The sequence below is a fragment of the Strix aluco genome, chromosome 3 (genome assembly GCF_031877795.1).
Source record: "Strix aluco isolate bStrAlu1 chromosome 3, bStrAlu1.hap1, whole genome shotgun sequence".
NCBI classification, from domain to species: Eukaryota; Metazoa; Chordata; class Aves; order Strigiformes; family Strigidae; genus Strix; species Strix aluco.
In genome coordinates, this window is record NC_133933.1 from 76141272 (window position 1) to 76154098 (window position 12827).

The 12827-nt window shown below is 36.4% G+C and overlaps 1 protein-coding gene across 1 annotated transcript in view; it reads left to right on the forward strand.

Annotated features, from left to right (window-relative positions):
* The window catches only part of MAN1A1 (mannosidase alpha class 1A member 1), a 152165-nt gene that overhangs the window by 38489 nt on the left and 100849 nt on the right, over positions 1–12827 (forward strand). The window contains exons 2-3 of the mRNA XM_074819238.1: positions 1113–1209; positions 11540–11655. Of these exons, the coding sequence (XP_074675339.1) occupies positions 1113–1209; positions 11540–11655 (213 nt within the window). The remainder of the gene's footprint in view (positions 1–1112; positions 1210–11539; positions 11656–12827) is intronic.

Here is a 12827-nt window from a genome sequence, read left to right on the forward strand (position 1 = left end):
GACATTCCCAGCTCTGCTCTGCCTTGTGGAAGAGGGGAGGAGGGACAACCCGGAGGCAAAATCTTTTCTTCTGTTAAGTAAAGTCGGGCTGCTTGTGGTGGCCCTTAAAGAAGACTCTTCCTGAGCAGATGTTAAAGGTGGTAGTTGGTAGAGGGAGGTGTTGGACCTGCTGGAGTGGCAGTGGTTCTTCTCCAGGCCTGCAGAGCTGTATGCATTGTCCTCGCTGCTTGTTTGAGGAGGGACAGATGGGCTCCTGGCTACGCACCTGGACCACCCCCAAAAAGGACAGTTTGGGCTAGGTCTGGCTGATCGTGGTGATAGAGAGTGTCAGGTGTCCTTGAGTCAATCTGCTGCGCCGGTTTCTGACGTGGACGTCCTTTCCTCTTACCACAGAGCTGCTGTGCTGGGTTCCCCGAGCCAGTTTCCCAAAGCAGTATTTATTTGTGTTGCAACTCATTATACAAAACACATTTTTGTAGTGATGTTTAGTTGTAAAAGTTTTCGGCTATTTGTGCAAAATGACATGTGAAGGTAGCTACAGAAGCATGCAGTAGCGTTTATAATCATAGAATAAGCCTTTGCTAGTTGTTCTGCCTGCCTACTTTAGCTTCTTTCTTCTGTTATGAGCTGTACTGAGTTTGAACCAGCTAGTTTTATGCAAGAAAGTCTCTGCCAGAATCTGAAAACTACTGTGAGGTTAACTTTGACCTTAATTCCTGCTCTAGGAGAAAAATTTTCTTTAAAAATGTTACTTCCCTCAGTTTGAGGTGTATGCTTAAGGGAAATAGTATCTTGTTTGAATTGATACATAACACAATTAATTCCCTTCCTAAAAAATAATTATTTTTGAGTGTGTCTTGACCATAAGCATGCAGATAATGGTAGAGGTGGATGGGACAAACATGGAATTCTTACAGTAACCATCCCACTGCCACCCAGAAAACAGTGCCACTGTTATTCTGTATTGAGAATTTCATAGTTCTAATGCATACAACATGAATTTAATTAAGCATTGAATTAAATGTGTTTAATACTGAGAATATTCTCAAGTCAGTATTTGCTGTGGCTTCTTGCTAAATCAACATTATAATCCTGCTTTCCTTTCCCTACAGATGATGAAACATGCCTGGGATAATTATAAGCGTTACGCATGGGGATTAAATGAACTGAAACCCATATCTAAGCAAGGACATTCAAGCAATTTATTTGGTGAGTAGAGTGTATTTTTGTGCTTAGTGACGTTAGCATAAAACAGTAAATCAGCTGAAAAGCTTATAGGTGATAAACATGTGTTCTTTCTACCCTCTGTCATGCAGTGTGGTGTTTCTTGCTTATGTTATGTATAAAAAGTAACAGTAAACGAAGGTGATGCTTTCTATGACTTATAGATTCCCTTTTGAATGAGAATAAATGAAGCGTGTCATTGCTGCATGCAAAGTTGTAGTTTTAAATACTGCCTTGCCTTAAACTTTTCCTATGAAGTGGAACTCATTGTCATCACATTCAATAAGCAGGAAACAACAACTCTAAGGGAGAAAAATATAAATCCTGTACAAGGAACAAAAGATACTCTCTACAGTCATGAAGGTACCTGAAGCTGTCTACAGTTCTCAGAAATTTATTTCCATTCCTTAAAACAACTTGTTCATCTATATCAGTCAGGCTCCCTTATCAGGCTTTCCCTTTCATAAATATACCCATTATTTGCACCTCTAAATGTTGCACAGGATATGCATAAATAATGCCCAAGTTGTTATCAGTATAGAACAAATATAGGGCTGAAAAGTTCTAAGGAACTGAAAAGGAGAGGCACACTGCAGAAGTGCAGTGTAATGAGGCAAGACTTTTTCAATGTCCAAGTGGGACATAAGGCTGGATAAATAGCTGCTGAAGAGCAACGGCATTCTGAGCAAGTGTGAGGAAAGCAACCCTATGAAATGTCATCATTCAGTTTTTCAGAAAAATGAAGAATTAAACTGTTTGACAGCAATCTTTGTATTCAAATTGCTTCTGTTTTCTAAACAGAAAGCTGAAAAATGAACTAATTTCTGTAGCTGAGACAAAATCAATACATTATTTTGATTTTAACAGGAACTTATTTTGTTGAATGTTTGGAAAAGATAGTTTGAAGTGGAAACATTTCCTAAAACAGCCTAAATAGAGCACTTATCAAATCCTCAACTATATTTGGAAGTTGCTAAGAGACAGCAGTTTTGATTACAAAAATAATTTTGAAAATACAACATCTACATTGGTCTTGCTGCACTGCTTGTCTACCCAAGGTAACATCAAAAACGTTACTTGGTAATTATTATATAGTTAGTTATTGGACTTTGAACATGAAGTGGGTGCTGGAAACCAAAGTAATTTGAGTAAACCTCAGGGTTAAGTTGGGCTTCTGTTTTCTTGAAAACTAAAATTTATTATCTTCATTCAGATGACTGATAGTTGTGCAATTTAATATCATGTTTGAAGAGCTATTTAATGCAATCCTTTTTCTTTGTTTTCTTGGAGGACAACAAAATGTCACATGATGTCTTGAAAATTAAAATGCTTAATGTAGTTTCATTTGGAATCAGAAGTGGTATAAAAATATACGAAGTTTGCGTTCTTAAAGATATTGAAAGGATTCGCAGAAAAAGCTGTATCGACTTGTAAAATTCTTAAGCAGGAGTTCTGTGGATGTTGCATAAGAATAAGTCACTGCAAGCACTATACAGTGTGAAACAGGATAAGTGTTGAATTTGAAAATAAAACTGCGTTTAAAGGAGCAAGAGCCAGAGTCAGTCTAAATGCAGATCACTTTCTCATCATGGTTGTGTAGTATAAGATCTTATTGCTGAGGAGATTTCCTTAGAAACATCTTCACTCTTACTGATCTTGGTGGCAAATCAAAATAAGCATTAGGTCTCTTTCTGGTGAATTGCTTTACAGAATACTAAAGAGCAGCATATCTCCAAGCAGTTCTATCTCATAAGCTACCCTTTCCTGAATCCATAATCTCCTTTTGTTTTTCAGAAACAAAGCCTTGTTTCTGTAATAGTGTTCTCAGATCATTAGATCTAATAGGTACCTTCGTGTTTGAATTCAACAGATGCCTTCTTTTTCATAAAGCAATAAAAGGATGATCTCTGGTTTTTCTTTTTTTCTTTTTTATTTGGTCAAATAGTTGAAACTTCTTCCTCCTGAAAGGACAAACGAGTTTCCTTATCTTTGTTTCTGGTGTTTATTTTCTTTAAAAAAATGGATTGCAAATGGTCGACTACTTTTAAGGTAATTCTGAAATGAATTAGTTACCTCCAGCTCTGTGTCCTGCGAATCTCCTCACAGTGACCTTCAGAAATCAAGTAAGACCTTCAGTTCACTGTCATCCATCGTAACTATCTCCAATTTGCTATGATCATATTTTCTTCTTGCTTCCAGGTCTCAATTTTTAAAAAATACAAGTTTCTCATTGTCTTAATAGAATAAGATATAGCATATTTCATTAGCCAGCTGTTTCATTCTGAACACTTCCCCTCCTGTGAATTAATTGGTGCAGTTATGGTACCTTGCATATATTGGGGCTGTGTCTGTTATGGGATGGAGACTTTAAGTACCTCACTGTGGGGAACAGCAGGTTCCAGTGCTGTAGCTCACTGGTGCTTAATGTTGTATAGGTTACAGACAGTATAGCTCTCCTGACACAGGGGAAGGCTGTTTTCAAATGATACTGCTTCTAAGCTTAATTTTGAAAGTATAAACACATGTGTCCTTGCTAGCATGATAAGGCATTTTGTAGATAGATTATAATGACTGTTCCATCTTGAAGGCAAGACATAACTGTCATGATGTGTTTCTCTGAAACACAAAAATAAGATGGGCTTTTAAGAAGTGTAATTTAGATGTGACTGTTAGGCAATATCATCATGAATTTGGCAACTATACTGACACTGTTGTTAGGCTAGGGGAAGAGGAATATGATTGGTGGGATGATGATGGGAGAAAGGATAGTGACAACTGGTGGTTCTGACCTCGGGGGAAGGAAAAGCATCCTGCTTTAGCACGTCATACAAATTAAGAGTAGTAGAACTCTTCTGTAGCTGAGGACTTCTTGCCAGAATTTGAAATGACATTTTATTTGTGCTAAACCCAGGCCATGAAACCAACTTTTGAAGACAAGAACCTGCCTTGATCTTGTTGGTATTCTGTGATCAGTGTGTGGAGGGTATATTTAATAAGTTGAGGGAGTCTTTGAACTGGTAGACTGTAGACATATTTGTGTTATGAGCAGAAGTTGCTTCCTCTCACATGTGCACACTAAAAATAATTAACTTTTAGAAATATTTCTGTTTCAAGCCAAAGCCACATACTTGCCTCTGACCATTGTAAAGTCTTTTCAACACATCCGTGTAATGTTTTGATTTCCTTTTTATTTGCCACTTTAGCTTTTACCATGTTGTCTTGGCAAGTAACTAACATTTTTGAGGGTTTTTTGTAGTTTACTCCAACTACAAAAAAATTCAGTTACAATAACAACTATTTGAAAAGGCAGAAGTGAAAAGTCATCAGTTGTTGTCTCTGTAGCATTCCTATTAGTTTAATTCCGTGAAGTCTACCACTATTTCTAGACTAATCAAGTAAATTGGAATAGCTGAACATCTGTTTGCACCATATCTGTGCATCAGCAAAACAAGGCATGTCTCCTCTGCTGGTATGACTTCTGCTGTGAGTACTAATTGTTCTCTACCCATACTTGGTAGAAGGTAGGCCCTGAGTAAGTGCTGTTAATTTTTAATATTTTAAACTTTCAGATTACTGTTTACAATGTTTGTTAAAATAGAGCTTTATCCATCTACCGTCCTAGTGTGGAAGCAGCAAAATCACAATTTTGCCAATTTTTTTCACAGCACCTCACCACCAGCCCCGCAACCCAGGAGCTATTCCTCTCCAAGCTTTCTGTACTGATTTTAAAATTAATGAGCATTGCTGCACTTGCGGAGAGCTCTTTCTAGAAGTGTTTTCTGCACTTAAGTGAGTGTTACTAAAGGGCTTTTTAAATTATCTGTAACTGTATTTCATGTGCAGTATTGCCAGTTTAATAATATTGTAACTTGTGGGCATAGTATAAATAGTCTCTGCAAGTGAAAAAGGACCTTTTCTGGAGAGGGAAAGGGACACATTTAATAAATATAATCTGCAAAGGTAAAGTACTATAATTTAGCAAGATCCTGTTCCTCCCACTTTGAACTGATTTTTGTAGTTTCTTGTATGGAGTATTGAAGTGTATGAAAATTTTTAAAGTCAGCCAAAAATCATATTTAAAACTGTCTTGCAGTGTACATCATTGTGTATCTTTAAACTATAAGTTTATTAATATAGCCCTAGAAAATTAATTGTACACGTATTTAAACAATACGTTAATTTAAATTGAAAAACTTGAACATCTTTCCCCCCCCACCCCCGCCTACCCCCCCATCTTGTTTCTCTTCAATGTTGCTGCTGGATCCCTTGGAATTTTGGATTTCAGTATGTGGTCTTGATTTTGGAAGTAAGCCTGACATCTTTCCCAACTAAATTAATAGAAACTCGTCTAAATACAATAGCACGTATGTGAATGAATGACTCAACACGGCATTTGTGAGAGGAGGTCACGCTGCACAACTGCTGTTCTTTCAAAGAAGTTGGCTGGTATGAAGACAAGTTTGTGTTTTTAGATTTCCAAAAAGCAGCTATTTCTGGCATCTTGCAGGCATCCCTTGCTGCTGAGGCCATGCTCCCAAATTACTTATCACAGCACTGGAAAATCAAGTGACCAGTTTGGAAGCGCTCACAAGTTACTTTAGATAGCTATGACAAAGGCAAACTGCAAATAGTTCCATGAACCCAGGAGGATTCCCTGACAGATGATAATATATGGAGGCCCATAAAAAGTGGCACAGATAGGATGAACAAGGATTTATTGTTCCTTGTGGGGAACAATACCCTTTGTAAGAGGTGGAAATATCAAATCAGTAGACGGCATGTTCAAACAACCAAAAGAAGGTGGTTCATAAAAAACATGTAGCTGAGCTGCATGGATGCTAGAGGAGTGGTGGATGACGAAGGCTTCCATGGAAAGGAAAGAGACGAGCGGTGGAGGAAAAGCTCATTGAGCTCTGTTAAAAAGACACCAGAGCTGGCTCTAAAATGCACAGACATACAAAATGATAGATATTGGAAGAGTGTTCTAGAAATATCACAGCATTGTTTCATGTCACACATATGAAAAGCTAGATAATGTAATAATTGAAAGTATTGTTACATTTCCCACTCCTACCAGCTGGTAATAGTGACTGAAATTTAAAATGTTAGCATTGCTGGGGGTTTGCCAGTACTTGAGTAAGAGTTTCATGTTTTGGCATAGCACACTTTAATAATTAATCACTCTTGACACTTTAAATTGCTAATGATATTGGGTAGGAACCTTTTCAGTGAACTTTAAATAAAGGAAAACACTGTTTTAAAATCTGAGTCAGCTTTGAAACAATGCTCTAAGAAACTACAGCTCTAATAAAACCATTAATTTTGTCAAACCTATATGTATTCTTGAATATGTTGAGAATAGCATATTGTTAATGTACAATGTATATGCATACAGAGCTGAAAAAAAATGGATGCCTGATTGATTTTTTTTTTTTAAATTTGCATGTTTAATGTTACAAAGTATCTGGTCTTACTCCCCATGTTATGAATATCTGAACTGTTCTTAATGGCCAGATTAAGAAAAAATCGGGACAGTTTGTATTTATATATTCTTGGCTGGAATTCTGAGTCTGAAATGACAAATTGGAGGAGCTTCTTCGACTTACAATGGAAGGTGACAAAACAAGTTTGTCTCACTGGCTGAAAACAATTAAGAGTCTAAGAAGATCAGGGTGAGGTTGAGTGCAATTCAAATACAGCTATGTATGAAATTTTCTTTTTCTTTTCCACAGTAGTACAAAGTAGCCCTAAAGAGCAGTTCTTCTGACAATACTAGAGGAAACTTTTCAAACATTTTAATTTTATTTGAAGGGATATCCATTATTATTTGTATGTGCTGAATTTCCATCACATTAAAAAAGTTACAGATATAAATATCCTGTATTAATTTTCATACCTCATATCAGAAACACAAAATGTAACAGTGTTTCTGGAAGAAAAAACAACATTCTACTCATCTTCTACAGCCATGAATCATAAACAAGTATTTCTTATTCTTGCTTGTTGAATGGTGAACTATTATAGGTGAGGGGGCTGATGTATAGCATGACCTGAGGCCACTTCATATTTCCTTATCTTCCATTTTTGTCATATGCTTTGCCACAGTTTCCTTCAATTCAGAATATGACACAGTCAGAAAAAGAAAAGCAGTTGAATTTGAGAAGAGTAAGAGGCCTGGCTTCCATCCTGTTATAGACAGTGCATTAGGACACATGTCTGAAACTTTTCTCTATGTAATGTTCTCTATAATATGCTTGCAGATCACAAATCTTCATCTGTTTCACATATATGTGTGTGTGTATATATGTATATATACACATATATATGTATATATACATATATATCTCTACAAATATATTTGATGGTGAGGAATGTGAATGTTCTGGAGAACCAAACCCCAAACTTGGTATACAAGGTATGGGAGGAAACCTGTAAACAAACTATTAAGTGTGCCAACATGCATTGATTCTGGCATCCTGGCTGTATTCTATTTCAGACTCATTTGGCCAAAATATAAGCCATGTCTAAAAGCCCAGGCTAGACAAATAAAAGCTTCTTTGGCCCACCTTCTAGTTTGGCCATAAGCCAGTTGTGGTTCTTAAACCATATGGCTGCATAAACTCAGTCACTGAGCTGTGCTAATAAGCTTGTCATCCATAGCAGTTCTCCCTGCAGTGACACCCTGGAAACTCATATGAAGTTATTCATCCTCTGATCACTTTTTTATTCTGCTCTTTCTGCCCGCCCCTGAGGCGCTACACCATTCTCTAATGCAATCTCCTTTTCTTATTTGTGATATTAAAAAGCATGCTGTTTAAATGGAACCACTGTGCATTACCCAGAGGTGATCTAGACTGCTGTGTGCTTTATATCACACTATTCTGAAATGCTGCATAATCAGTCATCTTATTTAATCATCCACAAATCTTGTTTGCAGTAGGTTCTTTTTATTTTCTTCCAGATCATTCCTAAAGATTTCAAGTGTTAAACTGGAAATGATGCTCTGCAGATGCTGCTAGGTAGTCCACTTGAAGTTTCATGTTGACTGTTTTCTCTTGCTTTCTCTTCAGTTAACTAGCTTGTAGGCTATTTTATGTGTTCTCTGTTAATCACTTACATGGAGTAAATGATGATGTTAGTGAAGAGAGAGAAAAACAGAAGCAGGTCTAACAAAGGAAGTAAAATGGAGCATATCTGAGTACTTAGTCTGGAGGTTTTGGTAGAGACTAATGAAGTTTCACTTTGGTAGGCTTGTACATTGGTTATCTCTTTTATCATCAAAATTACTCACTTCAAGCTTATGTTTTATGAAATTCAATTCCATTTTCTCTACCTTGAGTATACTATTATTTTGTATTATCTGCAAAATGTATCTGTAATTACTTGAAGTGTATGAATTTGCTCCATGTATCACTTGTGATATCTTCATTCTGCCTAGAGCAACTGTGAAACTCTACCATGTGACTGCAACTTTGCTGGCACTTTTTGTAACCCAATGCTCACTGTTAATCAAATTTATAGCAGTAGCTTAGGTGTATAACAAAACAGTCATCCTGTCCAAATGTTCTGTATCAGAGTGTGTATTGTAATTGCCTAGCAATAATCTTTGCCTCTTGTAGACCATGACTGCTGTGTAATTCCTTGGGAACATTGTGTAGGAACTAACAGGAACGATAACTGTATTTATTAATTCATGTGGTGTGCTTTGAGAAGCATAGCATGTATAGGCTTGTGAAATATTTAGTCTTATTCTGTAATAAGAAATATTCATTTAACTTCTTTGCATTCCTTTTTCTTCTTTTTTTTCACCCTCCTCTTGTTTGTCTGACTGGTTATAAATGAGCTGTTCAGCTACACAATTTCCTTAACACTCTTAAATTTGGATTATCTTGTTGGCTAACAGCATAAACTGCAATTGTTCACAAGTCATAATTCTGGCCTCTAAACTGGCACTTGAGAAATGCATTGTGTTCTCTTATCTTTTCTCAAGAATTCTGAAGTATAACTGTTCAAGACAAACTTGACTATTTAATTATCACATTACTTGCTTTATTCTGTTTTCTGGAGCGTTCAGAATACTAGCAAAAGTTGTTTCAAATAAAGTAAGATCTACTTGAGATTCTCCCATTTTCTTCTATCTGCCTTCAGGGAGAGGTCTATGCTCTAAGCAGTCCATATAGGCCAGATTCAGAGGAAAAAAAAAAAAAAAAATCATAGAAAATGGGTGACTCCAAGGGTGATTTCTCAGTAAGGTTGAATTCTCCTCTTTTTCTTCTGACTCAGTAGTGAGTTGCAGCTCAAGTACTAATCCTTAAAATTGAAAGCTCAACTGTTTAGAGGTGATGTTAGCTGTATTACAAGAGGATTATCACAAAGAATGGCATTGCATGGTGAGCCTATCACAATCCACTCGAGCAAATCAGGTTATAGATGATTTTTCCGTAAGTAGTGCTCAGTTGTAAAAGTTCACCAGGAACTGCTTTTGTTGTATGGAGTTACTAAGCATCTTCAGAGCCTTTGCAGTAGTGTTCTTGAGCACGTGTCCTCCAGCGGTTTTTCACAATAGCTGTTACCTTCTTATGAGCTCAGGAAAAATACAAGTTACCTAGGCAAGTTTAAGGGTATGCTTTTCCTTTAATATGAGAGAAGGGTAGCCAAGCTCCAAATAAGCTCTGGGAAGATATGATGTCCTCCCTCTTACCAAAGTATGCTGCAGTTTTCTTAGTGGAATATCTGGGGGAAAACATATACCTTTCTTCAGAGTAGGAAAGAGACATTCCAAAAACGATGGTATAAGCAATTAGCAGCTTCTAAAACAGAGAGAGCATCTGGTTCTGTTAAATGTACCGAGTAACTGTTATAATAATCTCAAGTATTATTTTGTTTAAGATGATACGAATGGAAAAATATTTTCTACCTGGAAGCTTAAATTAAGAAAGTGAAGTCAATTCCTGCTATATGGAGGTCTTCAATCCTTCTCCATTTCACGAGGAAGCAGAAAACCTTGATGGTAGTAAACACAACAGTTGACTGAAAATAGTGGATTTCTTACTTAAAAATGAATAATTAAATTCTGATACTTGATAAGCCTACAAAACTAAGTTTACTTTTTCATCAGGTATTTTAGAGGCAAGGTGATAATCTTGTCAAGTTAGTGATAATCAAGTTAGTTATAGCTACTGTCTTTTTATTCACCCAGTGCAATCAATTCCTGAATAAGTAGTCAGCTATCCACCTGAGTCATTAGCCCTGCTGGGGGAGAGAGGCATTGGACCTAATGACTTCCTCTGTTCCTTGCAACCTAAATTATTTTGCAATTTTAAACGTTTACTTCCGTATCTAGGGTCTTCTCTAAAGTATATCTCAACAGTAGTTTCCATTCATAATCAAGGTTGCTGGAGCCAAGTTCATAAATATAAAATTGAGTAAAGTGACCAAAATGGAATTTTTGACACTATTCAGTAAATAGAAACTGAAACTCCTCCTAGACAAAAATGGTCATTGTAAATTTGAAGGAAGCATGGGAACATCATTTGAGTGGCTTTATTTTTTCCCCCACCCTCCACGTTAGCTTTTCACTACAGTATCATATACACTTAATTCATGCCAAAGTGAACATACTGATAACATTTCATCTTGCAATGTTAGGTGAAAGCTAACTTTTATCCATCTCCATAACAGAGGTAGAAGGATGGCACTTTTGCAGACAACCAGAACTTACTTTGAAGATGGGTCTCCTGAGCTGAGAAATTCACATGTGTGCAAGTTTGTCTCTGCTCCCCCAATGCTATCTTGTGCAGGTTACATGGTGATGCACAGTATCAGAAAAATTGTTTTTCAGAGAGGGTACATCTTAAAGGGCTTTCTTAACTGAAATGTGATCAGTACTTATAAGCGTCTTAAAGCTTTATGTAAATTATTGAGTATAAAAGCAAAAAAGCAACTGAACTTTTTCACTCCGAACTGGGAGAAACAGTAAATTGTCAATCTATTGAGATATGCATTAAATTTTACAGTGAAGTGGTCCATCAGTATTTAAAAATGCAAAATCATGGCTGAAAATGCAGTACATCAGAACTGCTCTTCAAAACCTCATTAGTGAAAGAAATACTTAAATATTGCAATGTTGTGTGGTGGCATGGAAATCAAAGGTAAGGCTGTGAATTATTAGTTGCCCACTTGAATGCTTATAAGCCCAATTTTTAATTGGATTAATTGAAATTGGATTTTAAAATTAGAATTAATTTAAATTAATTAGATCTACTTGAAAAGCCTTCTGTTGGAAAGTAAATCACTGGCTCTTCATGTATTTCAGGTAACATTCAAGGAGCAACAATAGTGGATGCCCTTGATACACTATACATCATGGAAATGAAAGAGGAATTCAAGGAAGCCAAGGAGTGGGTTGAAAAAAACTTAGATTTCAATGTGGTAAGTAGTGTTGCTGATTAACATTTAATGCTCTAGGGGCCAACTGAGGACTGGGTTCTGATACTGCAAGCATGATACAAGGCTACAGAAGTTAGATCACCGATGAATAAAATAAGTCAGGAAGCAGAAACATAATAAATTTACCATTCTGCTTACATGCAGTTTTGCAGTCTGAGACATTTAAGTAGATAGGAGGCAACAAGCTGGACTGAAGAAAGGAAAAAGGGGTAGAGTATTTACCATTGTAAAGTAAACAACAAACTTTTCAGCTCTTTTGGACAGAAGAATCAGGACACTTCAAGCATTAATGTATCTTTACATTTTTGCTTTGTGAATTCTTCTAGAAATTAGACTTGCGTTTAGAGAAAGCTACATGCCATACATACCATTTAAGTTCCTTTGTGTGTTCTAGTAAAGTTGAATAGCATGAGTTAAGCTGAACTGTTGGCACAAACTGAGCTGCTTTAGACTTACGAGGCACAAGGTCATCACAACTGCATGTACAAATCATCCTGTTAACTGGTAAATATGCAGCTGAGATCAAAGTTCATTATTAAATTTTTTTTCTAGAAGGCCCTGAACAGGCAGGAGCCTCTGTAAAACTTCAATTAAATTGAGAAGCCCTGGTTTTGGTTGGTTTTTGGGGTTTTTTTCTCCTTTTGTGGGCCAGAGTTTTTGTTGTAATTGCTGGGTACAGAGAGCTAATGGAGTACCTCTGCTGATCGGTGTAGTAAAGTGGGAAAGCATTGTAGGCACGGTACACTGAACACTTAAAAGCTCTTGTAGTTGACGTGCGTAATGTTAGAAACACTTTCTGAAAACAAAGTACTCTTTCTAATATGTTATGCAAAAGTCAGGATTAATTAGCTTCTCTTACATGCTTGAGAATTAATTATCATTTTAAGAAGGAGTTAATAAGAGTAGATATTATATAGTTTATATAAGCAGCAATTTAGTGTGCATTTATGTTTACATTAGTAATGTAAATACAGGATATTAAACTGTGCTTCCGAGTAGTGTGAAATGTCTGAATGACATGCTAACTTTTATCTTGTGCATAAGATATTTTTTTCTAAAGGAACTTTTGTAATATTAAATTCCTGTCTTATTAGCTTGACACTATTAAGATGTTTAAAATTGTAAGAACAAAACATCATAGAAAATAGCAAACT